Consider the following 26974-nt stretch of genomic DNA (forward strand, 5'->3'; position numbering starts at 1 on the left):
TGAATTTGTTCTACTTTTGTTTGTTTGAAAAAGTCTGTTTCCCCTTAAAATTTGAAAAAGATTTCTTCAGGAGTTCTGACTAGTGGTTTTTCTTTCAGCCTTCTAAAGACACCTTTTATCTTCTTTTTCCTTAATGATATTTGACATGAAGTCTGTAATCTCTTTCCTTTTTAACATGTTTTTAGTTTTGAGAGAGAACAGGGGAGGGGCAGAGAGAAAGGGAAACAGAAGTGGGTTCCATGCTGACAGCAGTGAGCCCCATGCGTAAACCCACGAACTGTGAGATCATGACCTGAGCCAAAATTGGATGCTCAATCGACTGAGCCACCCAGGTGCCCTTATAATCTCTTTTTTAATGTAATCTGTATTTTTTTTTTCTGACTGCTTTTTTAGATTTTTTTCTTGATCACTAAGTTTTAGCAATTGATTATGTTGTGTCTCAGTGTGTGATATTTCATTATGTGTAATTTTGGGGGGTTCAGTTTTTTGAATCTTTAAGCTTACAGTTTTTATCAAATTTAAAATTTTTTCAGCCATTCTTCTAAAATTTTTAATGTTTTCTCCATCTCTGTCTTTTTTTTTTTTTGCCCTCTCTTTTTCTGGGACTCCAGTTATACATATGTTATGGTGCTTGATAACGTCTCCTAGTAACTGATGCTTTGTGTGTTTTTTTTTTTTTTCTTTTTTATGTTTTTCTTTTTGTGCTGCAGTTTGGATAGTTTCTTTTGTTTTAATTTTTTTTTTCTGATGTTTATTTTTGAGAGAGAGAGACAGAGTGTGAGTAGCGGAGGGGCAGAGAGAGAGGGAGACACGGAATCTGGAGCAGGCTCCAGGCTCTGAGCTGTCAACACAGAGCCTGACATGGGGCTTGAACTCACGAACTGTGAGATCATGACCTGAGCTGAAGCTGGACGCTTAACCAACTGAGCCGCCCAGGCGCCCCAGTTTGGATAGTTTCTATTGCTGTATCTTCAAATTCTCTGAATTTTTTTTTTTTTTTTTTTTTTTTTTTTTTTTTTAGTTCTCTAATCTGTTCATTTCTTTCAGTTTATGTTTTGATTCATTTATTGTGTTTTTCATCTCTTGAATTTACACTGGGGTCTTTTTTTAATTTCTATTTTTCTCATCAACATTTTTTTCATGGAATATATGGCACATTCTTTTTTTTTTTTTAATGTTTATTTATTTTGGGAGAGAAAGAGAGAGAAAATGCGTGAGTGGGGGAGGGGCAAAGAGAGACAATCCCAAGCAGGCTCTGCACTGATAGCACAGAGCCTGATGCGGGGCTCCATTCCAGGAAGCGTGAGATCATGGCCTGAGCTGAAATCAAGAGTCGGATGCTCAATCAGCTGAACCACCCTGGAGCCCCTATGGCACATTCTTTTAATTGCTGTTTAAAGATAATTTTCTATTCTATCATCTCTGACATTTTGGGGGATTTTTTTCTTCATTATTCCTGATCGTGGTCATATTATTTGACTTCTTTTCATGTGTGGTAATATTTGACTGGATGCCAGACATTAAGAATTTGGGGTTGTTAGCTATTAGATTTCACAGTACAAATTGTATGAATCCAGTAATGCTGGATTTTGTTATGGTGTGCAGTGAACTTTCTTGGATTGTGCTTGATTCTGTTGAGGCTTGGTGTAAGATCTCTTGGGGTGGGTCTAGAGCAGGCGTTAGTCTAGAGCAATTTAGCCCTACTGCTAAGACAACGCCGTGTTATGGGTCTTTCTCCTCTGGCTGTTGGGAACAGACTGCTATTCCCTACAGGTCAGTGCCGGGAAGGACCCGCTGGCTCCTTTCTGATGTTTCCTCCCGAGTCTCGGTAGTTCTCCATCACGTGTGCATGGCTCAGTACACGGTGGAAGCTTCCAGAGGCTACTGGGCTGGCCGCTGCCACTCCCTCCTTTGCAGACTCCATCCTCTTTGGCCCCCTCACATTTCCTTCTCCACAGCTGGGACTCTGGGCGATCGGAGGCTGCTGTCTCAGGGCTTCCTTATTTGCGTCCCTTGTCTGAGGGCCCTGGTCCTGCGCTACCTGTTGTCTAGCGCCTGAAGACTGGTTTCATGGACGGTTTTCTGGCTTTCTAGACGTGTAAAACGTGAGGCCTTTTTACCGTCTTGGCTGGAAACGGAAGTCTTTGACTTTCCTTCAGTTCCCTCGGAGACCATAACCCTTCCCTCCGGCCTTGGTGTTCTTTGATTCCTTTAGCCTCACCTGAGTAGACTTTCTGCTCATCTCCTGAAAGAGCACTGGCCTGGAACACGGAACATTTAGGCTCTAGGAATCCTAGCTCTGCCGCTGGCTTTGGGGGTGCGCCTCTTTAGTGGTCTATAAAGTGAGGGAGTTTATCGAGGCATGCTGTAAGGTTCCTTCTTCTTTACGAGTCTGTATGAGACCACCCATTTGTTTCAGCGTTTGTTTTTCTTTATTTAAGTTTCTTTTGGTGGTATCATTCCTCATTTCGCTGCTTTTCATTGAGCACCTATTACTTGTCAGGTACTATACTGGCCACTGGGGTCACAGCGCCTCCACGGAGCTCGGAGACGAACTCAAGACAGTCACAAAGCCCGATGCTGCCACTTTCATGGGGAGTGTTAGGACAGGCGAGTCCCCAGCTCCGTGAGAGGCTATACGCAGAGGCGGGGCCTTCTCTCTGGCGTCCCCGGAGGGGGACCTCAGCTGGGGTGGGGCTACGGGGTAAGAAATGACAGCGTCCCGGGCAGTGGAAACAACACGTAGAAAATCACTGAGGTGAAGGACTTTGGTGCATTTGAAGAACTAAGGGAAGGTCACCGTGCCTGAAGCCCAGAGAGGGACGTGGGAGGAATTTCTTCGAAAATTAAAATGTCGGTTTCCTCTCTGGCAGTACAGCATAGTGCTGTGTCTAGAGTCTGACTGTGTTTTGTGTGTGTGTGTGTGTGTGTGTGTGTGTGTGTGTTTAATTTTAGAGAGAGCACGTGAGTGTGATTGGGGGAGGGGCAGAGAGAAAGAGGGAGAATGAGAAAGAATTCCAAGCAGTGCAGAGCCTGACGGGCCTCAATCCCACGACCCTGGGGTCATGACCTGAGCTGAAATCAAGAATGGGACACTGGAGGGGCACCTGGGGGGCTCAGTCGGTTGAGCTCCCGACTTCGGCTCAGGTCACGCTCTCACAGTTTGTGGGTTTGAGCCCCGCGTCGGGCTCTGTGCTGACAGCTCAGAGCCTGGAGCCTGAGTCTCCCTCTCTCTCTGCCCCTCTCCTCCCCTGCTCATGCTCTGTCTCTCTCTGTCTCAAAAAGAAAGAAACGTTAAAAAAAATTTTTAAAAATGGGACGCTGGACTCACGGAGCCCCCCAGGCGCCCCGTAGAGTCCGACTGTTTGGTTCTCATTCCGACTCTGCTCCTCTCTGGCTGTGTGGCCTTTCCAGCTGTCTCGGATCCTCTCAGCCTCAGCTCCCTTAACAGAAACGTGGGGATAGTGCGGTTGTCAGGATTTGATGAACCACCGCTATCCGCGAAGCTCTTAGCAGGGTTCCTGGCCTATAGAAAGATCAATGAAGATTAGTTATCACCCAGTAGTTTATGGTTTATGGCTTTTATTTCCACGTATATAGTTAGTATAATGTTATATAGTTAATATAATAGAATCATTAATATTCCCTGATAACAGTTATTCTTTGTGGAACTAATTGCTAAGTTCTTTAGTTCGCAGATAGAGTTTTTTTGAAGAGTGCCTCTTAACCCACCAAGTACGTAGGTGGGTCTCGGGGGATCTTTTGAAACCCTTGATTCTTTAGGAAAAGTTCTGAGTATGTATGTCTGTGGGCGTCATCCAGTTCCAAAGCTCTCTGTGACCCCAAACATTTTAGACACCTCAGCTTTATTTATTTTTTTTTTAATGTTTATTTTTGAGAGACAGAGCGCGAGCGGGGAAGGGGCAGAGAGAGGGAGAGAAAGAATCCGAAGCAGGCTCTGGGCTCTGAGGCGTCGGCACAGGGCCCGACGCGGGGCTCGAACTCACGAACTGCAAGATCGTGACCTGAGCTGAAGTCAGACGCTCAACCGACTGAGCCACCCAGGCGCCCCAAGACACCTCGGCTTTTTAAACTTCATGTTTTTAAAGTCCCCTGCAGGCTAGGTTCACGCTGCTTTGTAAATGTCTGTGGGTTGGAGGCTGTGTGTTCCTCATGGGCCCTGAAACGCACTGAAAATAGCTCCTACAAAGTGACTGTGGTCGGGGGTGAGGTGGGGGCTTGGCTGTGATTCAGTGGGGACCCACTCCTCCCTGGCAGGGGTCCTGCAAGAAATGATGTATTTGAGTGCGTCACACGTAGTTTTTCTACAGACGTATACTTCTTTATTAAAATTCTCTGGGTAACTGTTACACAATGTAAATTTTTAATAAGCTCTAATTACTAGCCTAAAAGAATTTGTGGAGGGAAAATGTGGTTAGTGTTTCAAAGTAAACACCTAGGCACAAACGTGTCATTTCTTATTTTAGACTCTTATCAGTTACTGCCTAAATCAGCTGGTTTTCCTCTCTGCCAGGTAGGAAGCCTCTGCTTTTTTGCGTGAGTAGCATTTCCTGTTCAGCTATTTCCGTGCAGGGGACAGTAGGGAAGCGTTCATGCCCCTGATGCGTGGGTGGGGAAAGGGTGGTGGCCACCATCGAGGTTGGCCAGACCGTGAGGGGCCAGATCTGCGGGGCTTGACATGCCCAGTCTCCCTTGTTTTAGCATCCTGAGAGCGCGTTTTTACATCGTCCCTAACGTAAGAGCACGGAGGTGGAGACAGGTTAAATCACTTAACGTGGGCACGAAGCTAGTGAGTTGCGGTCGTGGGATTCATTTCATTTCAGGGACGTTCGGTTCCAGTGCCCGTGAGCTCGGCCGCGCTTCCCCACTGCCCTGGAGCGAGGGTTGCCTGCCGTCCGCTGGGGAGGCAGGGAAGAGCTGGCTTAGTGGGGAAGAGTCGGTGTGGCAGCGGGCTCGTGTTTGGCCAGGCTGAGTTGGAGGAAGCCGTTAGACATCCACGTGGAGGGCTCCGCTTGGGTGTCGCCACGTGCTTTGATGGGAATCAGTGTCACGGAGTGTGTGAAGCTGCGCGACAAGCACGTTAAGGGCGAGACAAGATACGGGGCGGACTTTCTTTCCGATTCTTGGTTACGAGGTCAAACTCACCTGTTTTCTTTTCTTTTTTTTTTTTTTTTAAATATTTTTTTAAATGTTTATTTATTTTTAAGAGAGAGAGACACACACACACAGAGCGCAAGCAGGGGAGGGGCAGAGAGAGGGAGACACAGAATCCGAAGCAGGCTCCAGGCTCCCAGGTATCGGCCCACAGAGCCCGACGCGAGGTTCGAACTCGCAAACTGCGAGATCATGACCCGAGCCGAAGTCGGCCCCTTAACCGACTGAGCCACCCAGGCGCCCCCCCCCGCCGCCCCATATGTTTTTCTTTTGACCATTTGACACTTGTTTGCATAGCACTCCACGGACATTTCTGCCAGGGCTCGGCCAGCTGCTTCATTCCCTCGCTTCTGAGTTCCCCAGTAGAGGAGAGGTTCCCATCCTGTTGATGAGAGGTGACTCCCAAGTCAGGTCGACAGCCCTGAAAGAAAGGCACTTAGCTTTTCTTTATGACTCTGGTCCGGTCACCCTTCTCTTGCGTTATAGCCTACTCACTTCATTTTAGAGGAGTCGGTCAAGTTCTCAAGACTCCCACGGGAAAGGGTGTGAAGGTAGAAGGTTTGCTGCGAGGACCTGCTTTTGCTCAGGTGTGACCTGATGAGTGTGGCTTTGTCCCCTCTTCCCCTTTAGATGGATTTGAAGACTACGGCCCGGATCGTGACAGCACGAGGCTAACGGCCTTTCTGGACGTTCCAGGCCAGGGTAACCTGCCTCCCCTCGCTCGCCTGGAAAAGTATGCTTTCAGTGAGAACGTCTTCAACCGGTGAGCTCGCCAGTCCTTCCCACGCTCGCAGCCCTCTGTTGGGTCTGGTTTGAGCTGACAACAGTGGCCGTTTCTCTGTGACAGCTCTGAGGACTGTCGTGGATGAGGTGGAACGCGGGCTGTTCCCAGGGTGCCGGATCCTGTCTGAGTGGCGCCATTTGATTAGATTTTTCTGTTACTCTTGTGACCGTTTTGCTGATCACCTGGTACAAGCCAGGAATAAAATGGTGACGCAGTTTAATGGTGTTTAGATAGGATTGCTGACCGGCTTTCTTTCCACCTGTGCAATTCGCAGAAAAGTAAAATGCGTCCCCATAATTGAGGAGCATCCGTTGGGAGCATGGCTCTCTTGTTTTGATTTTTGACCGGAACTTTCCTGCAGATTGTCCCAATGTGATGTCACTCCTTGGGGTGCTGGCGGGACTCTTCTCCAGCCTCAGACCGTGCCTCTTTGACAGATGACCTTGACTGTTATTTCCTAAAGAAGTAAGAAACTAAGGCACCTCTTTTCACCTTACAGTCTGCCCAAACCTGAGTCTGAGGGCATTCTTCCCTCCTGTCTTGGGGGCGAGTGGGCGGGAGGAGGCATCTCTCTTCTTGTCTCCCTTCCCCCCTCACATACACCTGCTATCTTCAGCATCCTCCTTCTCGCCTGTGACACACACCCTTTCCTTCCACTCACAAGCCGTTGTGTGTTTCTCATTCCAAACAGTCCTCTGGCCTTGTCTACCTGTGGCCTTGCCTCATACCTGTCTTTAAGTACACCGTTCTGGGAAGGCTGGATGATACTCGTTGAGTCTCCCTGCCTTCCGTTGCCTCTTTAAAAACATTACATTCTGTGCCTCTCTGTCTATTAAATCGTGGAAGGTTCACAGCAATTGCTGCTGAGTGAGTCCGATTATTATCCCAATTTTACAGATAGAGAAATGATGGTACTCTGAATGATGTCTTTTGATGAGCACTTCTTAATTTAAATGTAGTTCACGATTTTGAAACTTTTTCTTTTATGCTCGGGGCTTTCTTGTCACGTATAAGAAACGTTCTCCCCCAAGGCCATCAAGATATTTCCTTATATTGTCTTCTTGATGTTTTATTGTTTTACCTTTCACGTTTGGAACTGCAGTCCACCTGGAATTGCTTTCTTTGTGTTTGATGTGAGGTGGGCGTCAAGGTTCATTTCCTTCCATACGGTATCCACTTGACCCAGTGCCGTTTATTGAAAATACTGCCTTTTATCTGCGCTTCGCTTTGCCACCTTGGTCTTAAATCAAGTGTTCACGTCTGGACTTTCTGGTCTGCTCCCTTTGGTCTGTTTGTCTGTCATTGCGCTGGGACCGCGCTGTCTTCATTTCTGCAATTTTTATCATCACAATCTTGGTATAAAGCAAAGAAAGTCCTCCCACTTTGTTCTTCAAATGGTCTTGGCTGTTCTGGACTTTCTGCATTTCCAAATGCATTTTAGCACCAGTTCATCAATCTCTAGAAAAAAACCCGCTGGGATTTTCATTGGAATTGCGTTGCATCTATAAATCAATTTGTAAAGAATTGACACCTTTGCACTATATTTAGTTTTCTGATACTTCCATTTTTTTGAAGATTTTCTTAAATTTCTGTGTGTACATACACATAAATAACTAAAACTATGATACATGGTTTTCCGTTGTTGTAGAGATCTGTATCGTTTCCATTTAGTTTTAGGTATTTGATCTTTTAGGTGAATGTAAATTGTATCATTTCTTAAAATTTTTATATTCTAATGGTTGTTGATAATATGAAAATGGAATTCATTTTTATACTTTGATTTTGTCTCCATTGATTATGCTAAGTTTACTTATTAATTTTAATAACTTCCCTGGGGGTTCTTTGGGTTTTCTACATACTACAATGATGTCTGTGAAAAATGATAGTTTTATTTCTTCCTTTCCTATCTTGTTTTATATTTTTAGTAGCTACATCTTATCAGCTTAAGAAAATGTATATTTCTGGGGCGCCTAGGTGGCTCAGTCAGTTAAGCATCTGACTTCAGCTCAGGGCACGATCTCACAGTTCGTGAGTTCGAGCCCCGCGTCGGGCTCTGTGCTGACAGCTCGGAGCCTGGAGCCTGCTTTGGATGCTGTGTCTCCCTGTCTCTCTGCCCCTTTCCCGCTCGCACCCTGTCTCTCTCTCTCTCTCTCTCTCTCTCTCTCTCTCTCTCTCAAAAATAAATAAACGTTAAAAGAAAAAAAGAAAATGTGTATTTCTTATTTGCTAAGAGATTATGTTTCAACTTTTTTCTTAAATGAAAACCAATTTTTTAAAAGTTTTATAAGAATCTCTGCACTTAACGTGGGGCTCGAACTGACAACCCTGAGATGAAGAGTCTCATGCTCTACTGACCGAGCCCATCTGGTGCTCCTGTTTTTAAACTTCTAAAAATAATTTCAGGGGCACCTTGGTGGCTCGGTTGGTTAAGCGTCCGACTTCAGCTCAGGTCATGATCTCACGGTTTGTGGGTTCAAGACCCATCTTGGGCTCTGTGCTGACAGCTCAGAACCTGGAACCTGCTTCGGATTCTGTGTCTCCTTCTCTCTCTGCCCTTCCCCTCGTCACGTTCACTCTCTCTCAAAAATAAATATTAAAAAAATGTTAAAAAATATAAAAATAAAAATAATTTCAGACTTACAGAAAAGTTTTAAGAGTAATATAAAGAATTCCTGTCTGTTTTTTACTCAGATTCATCAAGTTTGTTTCAACATTCAGTCTGTCTTTATTTTCCCGGTTTTTCAAAGCCATTTGAGAGTAAATGTGCCCATCATGTTGCTTTCTCTTTAATGACTTCCTTGTGCTTTTTTTCTAACAAGGACATTCACTGTTCACGTATATAATCACAGAATAGTGATCCAACTCAGGAAATTCAATTTTGATACAATACTGTTACCTAATATCTAGATTTTAATCAAATTTTCTAGTGGTCCTAAGAGTGTCCTTTAAATCAGGGTTTTTGTCTGTTTGGTTGGTTTTCAGGTCTAGAATCCAACCCAGCATTGTGTATTGTATTTGATTGTCATGTTTCTTCAGGCTCATTCAATCTCTAACAGTTTCTCAGCCTTTCTTCGCCTCTCGTGATACTCTTGACAGTTTTGAAGAGTACAGGTGATTTATTATATAGAATAAACTTACTAAGAGTTTTTCAAAAAATCCTCAATGAGGTCTGCATTTTATATAATGCTTCTTTTATATCTGTTGAAGATGGCTTTTCTCCTTTAATCTTTTTCCAACTTTCTTGAAAACTTCTTTTGTTATGAAATATAGCACTTGCAGATAATTGGATAAAACGTGTATGAAAAACCCAAGAAGTGTTTATGAAGTAAATGCCCGTGTGGCCATGACTGAGGTCATCCCAGATGCGTGTCCTCCCTACCCTCCTGACCACCACTCCCTCCCTGCCATGCGGTGGCCACCTTCTGATGTTTATGTTCATTACATCCTTCATTTTGTTTCCGGTCTTAGCACCTAAGTATCTGCTTCCAAATAGAACAAGTTAATTTTGTTGTTTCTGAACTTGAAATGTGGGAAATCATATAGGATATGTCACTTTGTGGTTTTGCATGTCGTTTTGAGTTTGTTGATTTTATAACAGTGTGCTGTTTGAATATACTGTACTGATATCTTATCCATCCACTGTTAGAGTACTTCAAGTTTTCTTCCTTTTTATTTTTGAGAGAGAGACAGAGACAGAGCACAAATGGAGGAGAGGGGGGAGGGAGGGAGACAATCCAAAGCAGGCTCCAGGTTCTGAGCTGTCAGCACAGAGCCCGACGCGGGGCTCGAACCCACGAACCGCGGGATCATGACCTGAGCCGAAGTCGGACGCTCAACCGACTCAGCCACCCAGGTGCCCCAGGTTTTCTCACTCTTATGAACAATTTTGCCATAAACAATCTAATATATGTAGACGGGTGCAAATTAGTACACATCTCTGTAAGACGTACAGCCAGGCAAGAACTCCTAAGTGATGAGACATGCTTGTCTTCTGCTTTAGGAGATGGTGCCAGTTTTCCAAAGTGGTTGCATCAGTGTGTATTCCCACCTTTGCCCCACATTTTATCTGCCAGTTGGTATTGTCACATTTTAAGATATTAGCCAGTCTGGTAGTGTGCTGGTAGATATGACAGTATTGCTTTGTGATTTTAATTTACATCTTATTTATGAGTTTGAACACCTTTTAATATGTGTGTTGGACATCTGTATTTCTTTTTTGTGAAGTGCCTGCTGAAATCTTTCTTTGGTGAGGAAGACAGATTGTCTCTCTTTTTATTACTATTATTATTTTTTTTTAATTTTAATTTAATTTATTTTTTAAATTTACATCCAAGTTAGCACCTAGTGCAACAATGATTTCAGTAGATTCCTTAGTGCCCCTTACCCATTTAGCCCATCCCCCCCTCCCACAACCCCTCCAGCAACCCTCAGTTTGTTCTCCATAAGTCCTCATATGAGTGAAGTGCTAGGATATTTGTCTTTCTCTGACTGACTAATTTCGCTTAGCATAATACCCTCCGGTTCCATCCACGTAGTTGCAAATGGCAAGATTTCATTCTTTCTGATTGCCGAGTAATACTCCATTGTATATATACCACATCTTCTCTATCCATTCATCCATCAATGGACATTTGGGCTCTTTCCATACTTTGGCTATTGTTGGTAGTGCTGCTGTAAACATGGGGGTGCATGTGCCCCTTCGAAACAGCACCCCTGTATCCCTTGGATAAATACCTAGTAGTGCAATTGCTGGGTCGTAGGGTAGTTCCATTTTTAATTTTTTGAGGAACCTCCATACTGTTTTCCAGAGTGGCTGCACCTGTTTGCATTCCCAATCTCTCTTTTTATTATTGACTTGTAGGACCTCTTTGTATATTCTGGATTTCAAACCTTGGTCAGTTATGTACGGTAAACATCTTTCCTCATCTTGTGGCTTGTGTTTCGGCTGTCTTTATGGTGTTCTTTTGGTGACCAGAAGCTATTCATTTTGATGTAAATTTATCAACATTTTCTTTTAGCCTTAGTGCATTTTGAAGCTTCCTTAAAATGTCTTCCTTTACCCCAAGATCATAACATAATGTTTTATATTGCTTTAAAGATTTTTATTTTCTTTCACATTTGGGTCTGTGATCCGTCTGAAAGTAATTTTTGTTCCTTGTATGAACAAGCGGCCCAGTTTCATTTTCCTAATTATGACAATACCACTTTGCAAAAATAGGTCTGTCCCCGTTGCGCTGGGGTGCCACCTCCGTTATAATCCAGTCTGTGATTGGGCTGTCTCTTCTTCCAGCAGTCTGTTCGTCTCCCCCTCAGCCAGTACCACACTGTCTTGATTGCTGTAGATTAGTAGTGGGTCTTGATACTTGATTGAGCAAGACTTGCCACCTTGTTTTTCTTCTCTGACATGATTTGGTCCTTCGAATTTTCATATAAATTTCAAAATCAGCTCATCAGATTCTAATAAAACAAAACACTTCTTGGGATTTTGCTTGGGTTTGCATTGAATGGATATATCAGTTTGGGGAGTATTGTCCTCTTTACAATATTTAGACTTCCAATCCATAAACATGGTATATCTTTCTCTTTATGTAGGTTTTCTTGAATGTCCCGATAAAAATCTGGTCATTTTCTCTGTGGAAGTTTTGCGCTTTTTTTTTTTGCTGGTGTATTTTTAAAGAAATTCAAGACATTTCATTTTATCCAGTTAAAGACTTAAATCTAACTGCAGTACCATTATCGCACTCAACCCAATTAACAAGAATGCCTTCAGCCTACCAATCTATGTTAAATTTTTCCTGTCTCAGAAATGCCTTTTTATGGTTGATTTGTTTGAATCATGATCCAAAGAAGGTCCACACATTTCATTAGGTAGATGTGTCTCTTAAGTCTTTTTTGGTTTGCAGTTTTTTTTTTTTCCTTTTGATCTTGAATCCCTTTTAATCTCTAATTGATTCTCCCTCTCATCTTTTCCCTACATCATCTATTTGTTGAAGGGGTCATTAGTCTTGTAGAATTTTCCACATTCTGGGTTTGGTGGTCATTATTCTCATGGTGTAATTTAACATATTCCTTTGTTCTTTGTGTTTTCTGTGAACCAAAAATTACACTTGGAGACTTGATTAGATTTTGCTTCAATTTTTTTTTTTTTAAACAATACTTCTTGTGTTGTTTTGTATATTTCTCATTACAAAACATCCCGAAACAATGTCCGGGTGTTCCACTTTTGGAGATGTTCATGTCGAGCAGTGGGTGTAGGTGTTGGATTCTTTCATTATAAAATTCCCCACCAGCCTTTCTTCTCATGACTTTAGTGGTCACAAATAATCATTGCTTAGATCTATTATCTCATTCTGTGTTAGAAAATGGTAATTTTCTTTTTATTGTCTGTGAAATCTGTAGTATGGCCCCATTTTCCATTCTGTTTTTTGTTATTATTGCCTTTTCTTTCTTTTCCCCCTGGATAATTCTTACCAGGGGATTATCAAGTATATTAGTTATGTTGAAGAATCAAGTTTTGGCTTTGATATTCCCTATGTTGTGTTTATTTTCTAGTTCAATAATTTCTCCTCGAATTCATATTATTTTCTTTTTTGAGGGGAGTTTTGTTGCTGTTCTTTTTCTTGTGAGGTATGTTTAGCTATTTTTTTGGCCTTTTTTTTTTTTGAGTTTATTTACTTATTTTGAGGTAGGGGAAGGAGCAGAGAAGGAGGGAGGGAGAGAGGATCCTAAGCAGGTTCCTCACTGTCATCACGGAGCCCAACGTGGGACTTGAACTCATGAACCTGAGATCATGACCTGAGCGGGAATCAGGAGTTGGACGCTTAACCCACTGAGCAACCCAGACACCCCCTGGCCTTTTTTAAAATAACATTGTCAGGTTGCTGTTAAGTACTGGAAATACTTAAGTGTTAGATTAGCTGCATCCTCAAATTCTGATAGTAATATTTATATTGCTTTTTGCTATCAAGTATTTTTGATGTCTACAATGATTTCTCCTTTGACCAATGAGTTATTTAGAAGTACATTGTTTAATTTCCAAGTATTTGAAGATTTTCCAGGTATCTTTATGTTAATTGTATTCTTAGTTTAAGTCTTCTGTGGTCAGAGAACTTACTCTGTATTATTTCTCTTCCTTTAACGTTTCTGAAACTGCTTTAGGTGGTGGAAGTTCCACGGACACTTGAAGGGAATGTGCATCCCAGTATTTTGGGGTACAGTATCTTCTTATAAACGTCAGTTAGGGCAAGTTGGCTGAAAACACTGTCTAGGTCTTCTGTGTTCTTACTTATTTTCCGTCTGCTTGTTCTGTCAGTTACTGAGAGAGGGATGTTGGAATCTGCTGCTGTGATTATGGATTTGTCTATTTTTCAATTCTAACAGCTTCTTTGGTGTATTTTGAACCTCTGTGCTTGGGTGCATACACATTTAGTAGTGTTCTGTTTTCTTGAATAAATTGATCTATCTGTCTCTGTGTAATGCCTCTCTTTGTCCCTAGTAAATACTCCTTTCTCTGAACCTTACTCCCTGAATTTAACATATGCACTTTCCTTTGATTACTGATTGTATGATATATTTCTGTTCGTATGTTCGTATGTTTTTAACCTATTCATGTCTTATATTTGGAGTGTAGTTATTATAGAAGGCATAGAGTTGGGTCTTGCCTTTTTACCCAATTTAATAATCTCTGCCTTTTAATATGAATGTTTAGGTCATACACATTTGAAGTGACGATTGATATGGTTGGTTGGTTGAAGTCAACCATCGTTCTTTTCGTTTTCTTTTTTAAAAAATTTTTTTAACGTTTGTTTATTTTTTGAGAGACAGAGACAGAGCATGAGCTGGGGAGGGGACGGGGCGGGGGTGGGGGGGAGTCACAGATTCCGAAGCAGGCTCCAGGCTCCACGAGCTGTCGGCACAGAGCCCGACGCGGGGCTCGAACCCATGAACCATGAGATCATGACCTGAGCCAAAGTCGCTTAACTGACTGAGCCACCCAGATGCCCCCTTTTCGTTTTCTATCGACTCCACTCGTCTTGCTGTTTTTCTCCTTTGCTGCTGCTTTCAGAGAGGGGGTGTGTGAACATAAACAATTTGTATTTCATATTTGAAATAGAAGAATCATTTTTTTTTGGACTTTTTTTGGTTCCATTTTTACGATTCCAGTTTATCTTCGCTATCGGCTTATTAGTTACGCTTCCTTTAATAAATTTGTATTGGTTGTTCTAGGGAGTATAATGTACTTCGCTAACTTATTACAACATGTATTCCAATGAAATGATGCCACTCTGCATACGGTGCGAGGTCCTGCGTGAGCACGTCCTGAGAGTACAGACTACGCTCGGGGGGCTTCCCTTGCCTCTTCCCACCTTTGGTCCTCTTGTTTTTCTGTAGTGCACGCCATCATGCCTCCCACCCACCGTACCTTGCTACTTTATCTCCTGGAGATAGCCAACTATCTTCTAAAGCAATGAAAATGAGGAACATACTTTTTTGATATTTGCCATCATTTAGGCTGTTTTTGTGCTTTTCATTTCTTTTTGTGAAATGCCCATTCTCACTCGGCATCCTTTGGCCGCAAGAACCTCCTTTTCGATTCTTGTTAGTCTAAGACTGCTGTCCATGAATTCTCACAAGCTTTTATCTGAAACAGTCTTTATTTCGCTTCCATTTAGTTAATAAACTTTAATTTTGAGCATAGTTTTGGATTTCAAGAAAAATCAAGCCGAGCATGCAGAGTTCCTGTATCCTTCACTGTCTGAGCACGTCCAGCCTTCCCAGCAGCCCTTCCACGTGTTTTTTTTTTTTTTAATTTTTGTTTAATGTTTGCTTATTTTTGAGAGAGAAAGACAGAAAGAGACAGAGCATGAGCAGGGGAGGGGCAGAGAGAGAGGGAGACACAGAATCCGAAGCAGGCTCCATCCCTCCATCCAGGCTCTGAGCCGTCAGCACAGAGCCCGACGTGGGGCTCAAACCCACGAACCGTGAGATCATGACCTGAGCCGAAGTCTGGCGTTTAACCGATGGAGCCCCCCCCCCCCCCACCAGGCACCCCAGCCCTTCTGCATGATAATCATGCTTATTTTAAAGTCCTTGTGTGATCGGTCTGTGTCTGGGTCCCATGTCCTCCCCCTCCATGTCCTCCTGCCTTCCTCCTGCACATCTGGCTCACTCCCCTGTGTTCTCCTCCCCTCTCTTGAGGGTCTTGTCACTGTCCATCCTCGTTCATTTGCTTGCCTACATCCCGGTGGGAGCTGTGCCCCTCAGGGCAGGCCCTGGAACACGGGCATCTCTTGGCCCTGCGTCTGGGGCTGGGTAATTGGGCTAACTCACAGACTCACGACAGTGACCGCACCAGTGGGTGGGAGAAGGAAGGACGAAGACACAAGAGGTTACTTCCATGCTAAGAGTTCCAGGGAACATTGCTGAGTAAAATTGAGTCATCCACTTTATATTTCAAAAAATTCACAAAAATAACACATTCTTGAAACATTTAGCAATTTCAGGAGTTCTCTGAAACAGGGAGTCTCGCTCCCCCACCACTACAGTCTAAGGTAATATATGCTTCCAGACTTTTCCCTAAATGAGCGTATGCATAGGCAAGTAACGTGTATCGCACATACATACGTAAACATAGTTTGTATTAAGAAATGGGCTCATACTGTATATAAAATTCTTCACGTCATCTTTTCATTTACGGTATCACAGGCGTCTTTCTAAGTCAGGGCATATCTATCGGTAACTTTGAAACTGCTTATACAGCATGCCCATGGATAGATCTAGCATAACTTCTTTAAGCTTCCCTCTTTTGCTAGACATTTTAATTGCAGTTCTTTGCTTGTATTGTGATACTGATGGCTGATGCGCTTGAGGGCTTACCACGGGCCAGGGACCATGCCCTGAGCTTCCGGTGGCTGAGCTCATCGAACTTTCTAATGCTTTCTGAATCACGCACAGTTGTTCTCTCTCCTTTCTCCTCATTAGCATAGCTGGCACTGAGAAGGACTGAGCCTGATGCTTCTGGACTGTGCTCATCCACTATGACCTCTCCAGGTCATTCCAGCCCAAAGCAGCCAAGTTTTCCAAAGTGTTGGTGCCAGAGCACTGGCGTGTGGGAGTCTTTAGCTTTCCCGTTCTGTATTCACTGCAGCGGATACACTGTCGCTCCCTGCTTCAGGGGCCCTCTCTTGCCCCTCTCCTCACTTCCCTTAAGAGGGCAGGTCCCTTGCGACCACTCAAAGCTGGATTCAGGTCTGTCTATCCATTCTATGGCCCTGGAAGCAGATTGGGGATCTTAGTTGCTTGATTTCCCAGGGGAGGCCAACCTGAATGTGGCCTAGTGAAATGTAATCAGGGACTTTATAGTGTCTGTTTTCGACTTTCCCAAACCTCCTGGCTGCCAGATCTCGACCTTTCATCCCAGGGGTGGTATAAGTCTCTCCGAGGACAGGCTTGAGTTGGATTTTTTTCCTGTCGTGTGCTGGGCCAAACGACTACCTCTTTGAATTCCACATTTCCAGTCTTTTCCTGCAAATCAAGGTGGGTTTGCAACTTCAGCTAATTCTGATGTACGGCCAGAAATGATGCGTGCTGTTCCTGGGTTGTGAGGGGCTCAGAGGAACAGGCAGAGGCGGGCAGGGGCTCCTTTCCATTGGCTCCAAGAAGCCTTTCCAGAGTGCCTGTCCCTCATCTTGGGCAGAGGCCTCCAGGCCACAGCTGATCACACTGACTTTCCCCTGTATTAATGTCTTTGTTTAAAACTGCTTTCCTGGGGCGCCTGGGTGGCTCAGTTGGTTAAGCGTCCGACTTTGACTCATATCGTGATCTCATGGTTTGTGGATTCAAGCCCCACGTCGGGCTCTGTGCTGACAGCTCAGAGCCTGCAGCCTGCTTCAGTTTCTATCTCTCTCTCTCTCTCTCTGCCCCTACCCCACTCGTGTTCGTGCTTGTCTCTCCCTGTGTCTCAACAATAAATACACATTGAGAAACAAAACAAAACAAAACGCTGCTTTACTGAGGCATATATGTCAGGCAATAAAATTCACCCACCTAAAGCACCCAGGTGGATACGTGTCAACAGTCACGCAACCCTCAACCAGAGGCACATTTGAACATTGCCATCACCGCCTTGTGTCCTTGTTCTTGCTTTTGCCCTCTGTCCCTCGCTTCCTCCCCACTGCGGACCAGGCAACCAGCGATTTGTGTCTGGAGGCGAAGATTTTGCCTTTTCTAGAATTCCTTATAAACGGAATGGTGTGTCGTGTTGTCTTTTCTCTCTGGCTTCTTTTCCTTAGTAAAATACGTTGGGAAGTTATCCCCGTTATTACCACTAGGCTGTTCCCTTTTTAGTGCTGCGTCCTAGTCCATTGTATGGACAGTTGGTGCCTTGTGTGTATATTCCCTCGGCGAGGAACATGGAAATTCTTCCACTTTGTGGCTATTGTGAATCGCGCCAGTATGAACATTTGTGCACAAGTCTGTGTGTGGACATGAGTTTTCATTTCATCTGGCCAAATACCTAAGAATGAATTGCTGGATTGAATGATAAATGCATATTTAGCTTTTTAAGAACCTACCGTTTTCTAAATTTCTGTACTATTTTGCATTCCTACCAACAGTATCTGTGGGTTCCTGTTGCCCCATATCTGTGCCAGCAAAGGTGTTGGCTTTTAATAAAAAGCCAGCAAAGGTGTTGGCTTTTAATAAAAGTATTAATTTTAGTTATTTTTTTTAATTTTTAAATTTTATTTTAAGTAGGCTCCACGCCCATTGTGGGGCTTGAACTCACGACCCTGAGATCAAGACCTGAGCTGAGATCAAGAGTCGGATGCTTAACTGACTGTGGCCCCCAGGTGCCCCTCAGCAGTTTCAGATTTACAGAAGAGTTGCAAAGCTAGTACAGAGGGTTCCTTATACCTTTAATCTCCTAATGAGATGGTTCTCAACCAGGGCTGATTTTTGCCCCCATAGACCTGTCGCAATGTCCGGAGACATAGTTTAGTTGTCACATCATGGGGTGGGGGGCAGCCAGGGGGATTCTACTGACACCTAGTGGGTAGAGGCCATTTGAGATTGAGGTGGCCGTTGGATGCCTCTTGGGACCTTTTCCTTCTGCATTTACTGGTCACTGAATTCCCGCCTACTGTCATGGAGCCTCTCTCCCGAGTCTATCTAGGCCTGAAGAATCAATCCAAAAAGGAGAAAGTCGTTTTTCTCCAGTTCCAAGTGGACGGTTTCAACCTCCAGTGACCACCAGACCAGAGGACACAGGTCTGGTTCCTATAGGACAGTGACCCACATGGGAATGACTATCTTTGGACGTTCCTTGACCGTCTCTCCTCCCTCTGGACAGAGGTCACTGACTTTGCTTTGTTCCTTGGTTTTACTACCTGCCCTTCACACAGTGCCTGTAATTAGCATACCGCCACTCAGTGTTGCCCAAGTAACTGTGTAGATCATTTCTCATCTCCACAGTCAGATTATTGCCAGAGGGCTGAATGACATCCTCCGGGACTTCAGTAACAACGAGGAGGACTTCTTAACGGTCATGGAGATTGTGGTCAGATTGTCAGAAGACGCAGGTGTGTACCAGGATTGTGTACGTTTATTTTTTCACTTGTGTGTTTCCAAGAAATTGCATATAACCACCGATAGTGAATTAAAAAGAAAACCTGGGTATTGATCGAAAATTTTAAGCAATGTCTAAGCATGAATGGATATTGTCATCAACAATGGGTGTCTTATTTGGCATCAAATTATCCTTATTTTTAGAAAATTAGAATGACTAATGGCCATGAATGCCATTTGCCCTGGCAGTTAAGGCCTTTTGTATTTCATGCATTTTGCCCGACTGTTGGTTGCTAAGAAAGACCACATCAAAACAAGTCTTTTGGATTAGAACAATCCCAGTCATTAGTTTCCGTCACCTGTAATCTTTGTAGGCTGATCTTGATTTCTCTCTCTCTCTCTCTCTCTCTCTCTCTCTGTCTACTTCTCCATGATTGCACTCCGGGGAGGAAAGCACGCTGCTGGGTGGTAGACACTGAGATGTCCCTCCTCGCCCCTCCTCCCCCGTGCACGCAGGAGTGAGTGGTGGGGTTACCAGTACTGAGAGCTGCCCTGCGCCCCCCCGACCCCCCATTTGTAACGATCAGTGAACAGCTTCAGAAAGTTTCTGAAATCTTAACACTGCTTTAGATTTTGATCATTTTCACTGAAAATAGAAAAATAAGCATTCCATATAGCTCCTGTATTAGTTTAAAATATTCAGATGAATATGACACAATGCTTTCAAAAAGGCCCAAGTGGATGTTTTGAATCCTTAAATGGGTTCTCTTTGTAAATGAGTCACCATTTACAGTACTGAAGCAATTATATATTTGTGTTAAATTTAATGTGGTATATTGGAGCTAGAGCCGCTCTTTTGTTTAATGCTCTGCCTTAGAAATAATTGGGATGCGTGGATTGTGGGGGAGTGCATTTATGAAAGAATTATTTATAATGTATACATTCCGGCTGGAATTTAAATAAGCACAACCCATAGGTCTGGCATATGTGCCATTAGTTGTAATGGCTTTTGGACGCTGGCCCAGCGTTGCAGACTGCCTGCTCCCTCCTCGATTTATATATGGCTTGTTATAATAGAGTTGTCATTCTCCCTTCCTTTTATGTTTTTATATTGCTGGATAGCTTATTAGCTTTTTAAGCCTGTCTGTAGCATAAATACTCTAAACGGGAAATGATTTTTAAACTGCGTTTGTCTAATTTCCTCGATGAAGTATTTTAGTAAGAAAAGCTAGAAACTATCGCCATACACTCTGTAAGATGCCTGGCTTATTCTTACACGATTCTTTTCTGATTTTTTATTGCTGCAGAGCCCACGGTGCGGACCGACCTGATGGAACAGATTCCTCCCATTGCCGTCTTTTTACAAGAAAACAGATCGAATTTTCCAGGGGTGCTCACTGACTGTCTTACACCGATCGTAGTGAGGTACCTCACGGATCCGAACAACCAGGTGTGAAAAATTGTAACCTTACGATCTGTGCAGCGAATTCTCCTTCGTCATATTTGTAGCTGATATCCATAATTCAGAAAGCAGCTTTGTGGAGTTAAGTGATTCAAGAACAAAAGATCTATTTGTGCTCGGTTCCTCCAATTGTTCAGGCACATAGCGCTCATTCTCATTATCATGAGATACCTCTTTTTTTTTTTTAACTTTTTATTATGGAAATTTTCAAACACACAGCAGTAGAGGGAATATTAAAATGAATGTCCGTGTACTCTCTACCCAGCTTCGACTGTCATTAACATTTGACCAGTGTTTTCTCATTTATCTTAAGATAATCCAACCCGGATAAAAGCATTTCCCAGAGACCGTATCATTTCTACTGCAGATGCTTTAGTATTACTCTCTGAGAAATACAGATACTTTTTAAAACACATAATAGCAATCCCATTATCACATGGATAGAATTTATGAATAGATCTTTGCTATTTCACTAATCTCTAGTCATTGTTCAGATTTTTCACTTTTCTCAGAAATCTGGTTTGACGCGGGCAGTCTCTTTAAATCAAATCCACATGAGGTCCATATATTACATTTGACTGATGTACCTTTTACAATTTCTTTTAATTTGTCATAATTCATCCTCCCTTTTATTCCTCTGCTCTAAGGAAACTAAGTCATAAGACTATAGGATTCCCCACATTTGGGATCTGGCTGATCACATCCCCATAGTGTGGTTTGAGATGTTCCTCTGTTGCCAGTACTTCCTACGAACTGCTAGTTAAGCCTACAGCCTTGGACAGACTCAGAGTTTTGGGTTGTTGGATAAGAATCCTTTTTAGGCCCTGCTGCTGTATCAGATCAGGAAGCACAAAAGCAGTGTGGCTTGGGTTTTGTCAGCCTTATCTGTTCTTTACAAAATTCCCCACCATGAGTTTGTATTGATATTTCCAAGTTAAACTGAGGATTATAGGGCTTTTACTTATTTGATTTTATGTTTGTAACTCTTGTGGTTTTTTTCTGTTTTGTTTTTGTCTTTTTACACGGTACACATCTTGCTTTTTAATGGCATTAGTGTGTGTGTGTGTGTGTGTGTGTGTGTGTGTGTGTGTGTCCAAAATAAAAATGCCAGTATGATTACTAACAGTTTGGTGGGATAACCGAATATAGTTTAAGGTTTCTTTGCCGTTCTTTTTGTTTTTGGACTGTCTCCCACTAGAGACGCACAGTCGCACAGTCGTATTAACATTAGTAGTAATGAGACTGTGTTTCAAAGTTACTTGTATTAACCCTTTTTGTGCCTAAGCTCTCAACTTGATCTGCCGTTAGGCTCATTTATCTTCATTTATTTTTGAGTTTTAGGAATTGCTTTAGCTTTTACATTTGGATTTAATTTAGACTTATAATAATTATTTAAGATGTTTGTCCATGATTCCAAGTCAAAACTGTAAAACAAAGCACATTCAGAAACATCTGACTTCTATCCCTACCTCCTCCATCTGTTCCCTCCTCCTTCTGTAGATAGCCATTTTTTCTATGTTTTGATTTATTCTTTTTTTCTTTAAAAAAAGAAAAAAGTTTATTTTTTTATTTTGAGAGAGAGCAAAAGAGACAGAGATGGATCATGAGCAGGGGAGGGGCAGAGAAAGAGAATCCCAAGCAGGCTCCGTGCTATCAGCACAGAGCCCGAGGCAGAGCTTGAACTCACGAACCATGAGATCGTGACCTCAGCCAAAATCGAGTGGGATGCTCAACAGACTGAGCCACCCAGGCGCCCCTTAGGTTTTAATTTATTCTTACCTTTAAAAAATACACAGAGGGGGGGCCCCTGGGTGGCTCAGTCAGTTAAGCGTCCAACTTCACCTGAGGTCATGATCTCGCAGTCCGTGAGTTCGAGCCCCGCGTCGGGGTCTCTGCCGACAGCTCAGCTCAGAGCCTGGAGCCTGCTTCGGATTCTGTGTCTCCCTCTCTCTGCTTCTCCCCTGCGTGCAGTCTGCCTCCCTCTCTCTCTGTCTCTCAAAAATAAATAAACATTAAAAATTTTTTTTTTTTTTTAGTGCACACAAGCGGGTAACTCTGAGCAGATACGTGTATGTCCTTGTGTTCCTTGTTCGTTTCTCAGATGCAAAGTGGCGGGCCATGCCTGATGCTCTGTCCCTTGCTTTCCACACCATCCAGGGTATTCTGCAGATCACGCCTTTGCAGTCTAGGCAAAGCTCCCTCATCCCTTTTTCCAGTAGCAAGCTCCTCCACTACAAGGATGGAGCGTAGTTTATTGATAGACATTTGGGTTCTTTCTACTTTTCTGTCACTTCAGAATTGTTGCCACAGGTAGCCTCGCAGCCTTTCTATTTGTCAGTTACTCTGGGATTTGCACAAAGGCTAAATGTATTTTTTTTTTTAAGTTTATTTATTTATTGTGAGAGAGAGAATGGGAGCAGGGGAGGGAGAAGCGAGAGGGAGAGACAGAATCCCGAGCAGGGTCCGTGCTGTCAGTGCAGAGCCCGACGCGGGCCATGACCTGAGCTGAAACCAGGAGTTGGATGCTTCATGAACTGAGCCAGCCAGGCACCCCAGAGGCTAAATGTATTTATGATTTTTAATGATCTGCCAAGTTTTCATTATTACTGTTTTCAGGAAGTTCTGCCATTTTGGCTTGCTATTTCTCCCTTGCTCTGAGTATTTTTATAAATTTTTTTTTTTTTAACATTTATTTATTTTTGAGACAGAGAGAGACAGAGCATGAACGGGGGAGGGGCAGACAGAGAGGGAGACAGAATCGGAAGCAGGCTCCAGGCTCTGAGCTATCAGCCCAGAGCCCGACGCGGGGCTAGAACTCACGGACCGCGAGATCGTGACCTGAGCTGAAGTCGGACGCTCAACCGACTGAGCCACCCAGGCACCCCTTTTTTTTTTTTTTTATTTAAAAATTTTTTTTTTTTTTTGCTCTGAGTATTTTTAAAAAGCAAATACTTGAGCTGTTAACTATGGCAGGATTAAAGGTAGTGTTCCAGTAAGGAAGAAAGTCCTTCTGTTTCCACTCTCCTGATGTCAGTGTTTTGATTACTTTTACGTGTTCTTGTCTAGGTGCTTCCATCTTCCCCCACATAGGTCTGAGCTTAACGTGATGCAGTTTTCCCCATCCATTCATTTATTCCGGCGGTTTCTGAGTGCCCGATATGAGCCAAGCGTGGTGCTTTGTGCTGGGGATAAAGACCTGAGTGGGACCGATTTCCTGCCCCAGAAAGCGAATCTGCACGTAGTGGACATTGTACATCTTCATATTCTTCCTGTTTTTACTTTGGTTGAATGCTTAGCTTTCTTCCAGCTTTTTTGATACGGTAGATGCAGTGAGCGTCTGTTCTTTTTGAAAATGAGATTGCACTGGGTCAGAGAACTTGACATTTCCTTGACCTTTGTCATAGATCACTGCCATCTGTTTGGTTCCAGAAGGGGAGAGGCTAGAACGGTGGTTTGGACCCCAGGCTCTCGGCTGTGTGTGCCGAAGAGTCATATCAGTGGCTCAGGCCCTGCGACAGCCAGACCCACTGCCCTCGCACGGTGGCCACTCCTTTTGCCTTGGCGTCTCCGGAGCTCAAGTCCCTAAGAGGGCCTTCCACCCCCTCACCGCAGCCTGCCCTCCCTGCTCGGCCACCGCGCTGAGGCTTCACGGGTCCCTGAGGTCCTCCTCGGCTGTCCCCTCCCTCATGTCCCCCTTTCTGGTCTCTCCACTGGCACCCTCCCCCGCGGCCCCCCCGCCCCCAGTTGTGTCCTTCTGACAGTGCCTCTGCCGCTCTGGTCCTGCCTGCCCATCACAGCCCTCCTGCATCACGGAGGCTGAGTCTGCGGGGCGGGGGGTGCACTGATTGGTGCCATCGCACATTTATGGATTCGATCGCAGCCGACTGCACCACTGTCCGCCTACCCTTTCACTTGTCCCTGCTCAGCTGCTCCCACGTCGCCCAAGGCAGCTCTTTCAGGCCTCTGCCACTGTCATCAAGCCTCTTCACCTTGCCCTGCCTGGCACCAAACAGGTGACCTGGCCTTTGCCTCCACAGAGGAAATAGAGACCTTCGGTCTTCATCCCCTCCCTCGATGAGTGGAAGCCGCGTCTGCTTCTTCCAGTCCCCCGGAGCCGCAGCCTGGGGCCATCGAAATCCTCCCTTCTCCCGCCTCCCTCGCCCAGCTGGACCTTGCCGTGTGTCCTTTCTGTCCACGATAAACATACAACTCTTGAGTGCGCCCCCTCTTCTCCGTTCTTATCACCTTCAAACATAGAAAGGCAGCAGAGTCCGATCTCCCCGGAGGGTTTTCCTTCAGACTCTGCAATGCCTTCGGGCACAGCCGACCCCATGGGCCGCCAGCCCCCCACCCGCCATGGCACCTCCAATTGGTGCCTCCCCCTCACTCTGCCCAGGCTGGTAGCCTTGCTCCTTCCAGAGGCCCCTCTTCTCCTCCTCCTGTCTAGCTCTGCCTCACTGTGACTGAGGCCAGCCCTTTCAGAAATCCCCCCTCCCACCCTGTGGGAGTGCCTCACGGTCCCCAGGGGGTAGCAAGATCTGAATTAGGCCAAGATCCAGATTCTTTTGCATATGAGAAGGGGGTGTGTGTCCGTCCCCGGTCCCGGTCCCGGAGTGTCTGCAGCTCAACCCAGGCCTTCCTCCGTCCGTCATCATCATGTCATCGTCATCGGGTACTCTTTCTGGCCTTTGCACTTGCAGTGACTCGTGGGAGGTGTGAAATCACAGAATCATGCCGGGTGTCCGTATCCTTACTGTGGTCGCTGGTACTGTGAACAGCTTCCGTTTCTTGATCTCCCACCATGTGATGCGCCATGCTCCAGGATTAGCGAGGATTATCTTGTTTACCCTTCCTAACCACCCTGCAAAGTAGGGGCTCATTAGTTCCTCTTTGTTTTAGAGGTGAGGGAGCTGAGGTGCAGAGAAACGTGGTTGTGTGTGCTGGGGCGCGGCTGAGCTGGAGAAGGACCCCGGGATGCGGGGCTTGGTTTCCTGAGGCTCATCTGGTAGGTGTTCGGGGATTGCCCGGGCTCTTCTGGATCCTGGAACTAGTATTTTCTCCGCCATTTCAGGCTCTGAGCACTGACTGTAGGAACCGCGTCTTCATGCGATACATCTCTGAGACGGAGCCCAGGGCCTGGGACCCGGTAGAGTTGGAGTGGAGGGCTGTAGAACTGAATGAGCCGACGCCATTCGCTAGTGTAGCCACATTTCTTCAGCTGTCCTGAGCTACTTGGCTTCTGTCTCCGGGGAATGGGCGTCCCGACCCCTCTTCACGTTTGATGGCTTCATTTCCCTCTTTGTTCCCGCTTCTTGTCTCCTAGCTGCCTTACTTTTCCAGTCTCCCGCACTGGCTTTTCTGTTTTGAGTATCATCATGCCTACATCTCCTTCAGCCTCCTGTTCCCTGGCCTTGACCCTGAGCGGACCACTGCCGAGCTTCTTGAAAGAGGAGCGTCCGTAGCCTCTTCCCTGCAAGGGCTCCCAGCCAGGCGGCAACCCAACCCACTGCAGCCGATGGAGACGTGTCCTGCTGGGGACTCAGCTGTCTTACTGTGAAATCCAGTGTTTCTGTTTCTTCAAAAATAGTTTTGATCTTTAAAATACCGTGGAATATTTTAATGACACGAGAGGACTGTGTAATAAATAGCGGTATACCTACACACTCACTCAACGAATGTTAGCCTTTCGTAGTTTTGCCTTAGACCTATGTAATTTCTTTCTTTATAGGTTACAGATACGGTTAAAACTGTGCTGTGCCCCTTCTCATGCCATTCCTCTCCCTCTCTCCCCTTTTGTAGGAAACTACCACCCTGAGCCTGGGGTGTCCCTTCCCATCCAGAGTTTTAGACTCCCACCGGTCATGCAGGTGGCCCCGAGTAAGAGAGTGCCTTGTTTCAGGTGCTCTAGAACCTTAAATCAATGGCATCAGACCGTACTTTGCCTTCTGCCCCTTGCTTTCATTCCTCCGTTTTAAGATCTAGCCACACTGATCCAGAGAGCTCTTGGTCATTCATCTTAACTATTTGAAACTATTGCATTCATACTTTTTCCACAATTTATTTATCTTTTGAGTGACTTCTTTTTTGCCTTTACGTGATCTTTTTGTGCCCTTTGTCACCATTAACTACTTTCGGGTTTTTGAAGAACCTTTCTTGGATGTCTCCTGGCCACTTAACGTTGCTCTCCCCCATGATGGGGCACAGGGCCGACCGGGCCACGTTCTCCGTTCCTCCCGGAGCTCGTCGTCAAGCAGATGTGCACCAGGGTCACCTCACTGCCTATGTCTCTGTCTTGGTGACTAGCCATATGATTTCAGTGACAGTGAAGCGGCATTCATTTGGGGGCCACTGGGCCCCTCACACCGTTCTGAGCCCTTGGTCGTGCCCCCCATGGCTGCCCTGGGAGGCGGGTGAGGCCATCGTGCCCTTCTGTGGACGAGAAGCCGAGGCTCCAGGAGGCTCAGCCCCTTGCCCGAGGGGGCCCAGCTACTGATTGTGGGATGCAGATGAGGCGCAGCCTTGAAACCACTGCGGTGTCTCCTATGGGCGACCCAAGTGTCCCCCCAACCCCTTGCCTTCCTGCCGGTCTGGTCCTCCCCAGGCCCTGGCCCTGGCCCTGGCCCGCCCTCCACGGTATCGTTTTCTCGGTGTCGGATTCCCTGGGTGATCCCCTCTGCCTCTGCGGGCACGTGGCTGCCTCTCACCCAGGCCTCCAGAGCTGGCGCGTCCCCACAGCGCCCTGATGGTTCTCCCGGGGCATCTGTTGCGTCGCGTCGGGCCCTCAGACTCCAGCACCCACTCTTGTTCTGTTTACCTTCGGTCTTGCCCCTCTTTCCATGTCTTCCATGTGGTGATCGGAGGTAGCCCGAGGCATAGCTGATTTCCAGGATCGTCTGCAGTGACCAGCTGAGCTCTCTTCGGCAGCGTCTCTCAAACCTCCCCTCTCCTCTCTGTGCCCCACCCCCCGAAACCATGCCTCGCTCAAAGCC

General features: G+C 45.1%; 1 protein-coding gene across 10 annotated transcripts in view; it reads left to right on the forward strand.

Annotated features, from left to right (window-relative positions):
* The window catches only part of LOC102965516 (serine/threonine-protein phosphatase 4 regulatory subunit 1-like), an 82685-nt gene that overhangs the window by 21951 nt on the left and 33760 nt on the right, over window positions 1-26974 (forward strand). For 9 of the 10 annotated variants that reach the window (XR_006215347.1, XM_042980069.1, XM_042980071.1 and 6 more), the window contains 3 exons: window positions 5806-5938; window positions 18431-18537; window positions 19831-19973. Coding sequence is in view for 9 of the 10 variants with exons in the window: in XM_042980069.1 (XP_042836003.1) it covers window positions 5806-5938; window positions 18431-18537; window positions 19831-19973 (383 nt within the window). In the remaining variant the exon portion in view is untranslated. The remainder of the gene's footprint in view (window positions 1-5805; window positions 5939-18430; window positions 18538-19830; window positions 19974-26974) is intronic. The other variant, XM_042980077.1, reaches the window with a different exon arrangement.

This window comes from Panthera tigris, chromosome A3, assembly GCF_018350195.1.
Source record: "Panthera tigris isolate Pti1 chromosome A3, P.tigris_Pti1_mat1.1, whole genome shotgun sequence".
Lineage (NCBI taxonomy): Eukaryota > Metazoa > Chordata > Mammalia > Carnivora > Felidae > Panthera > Panthera tigris.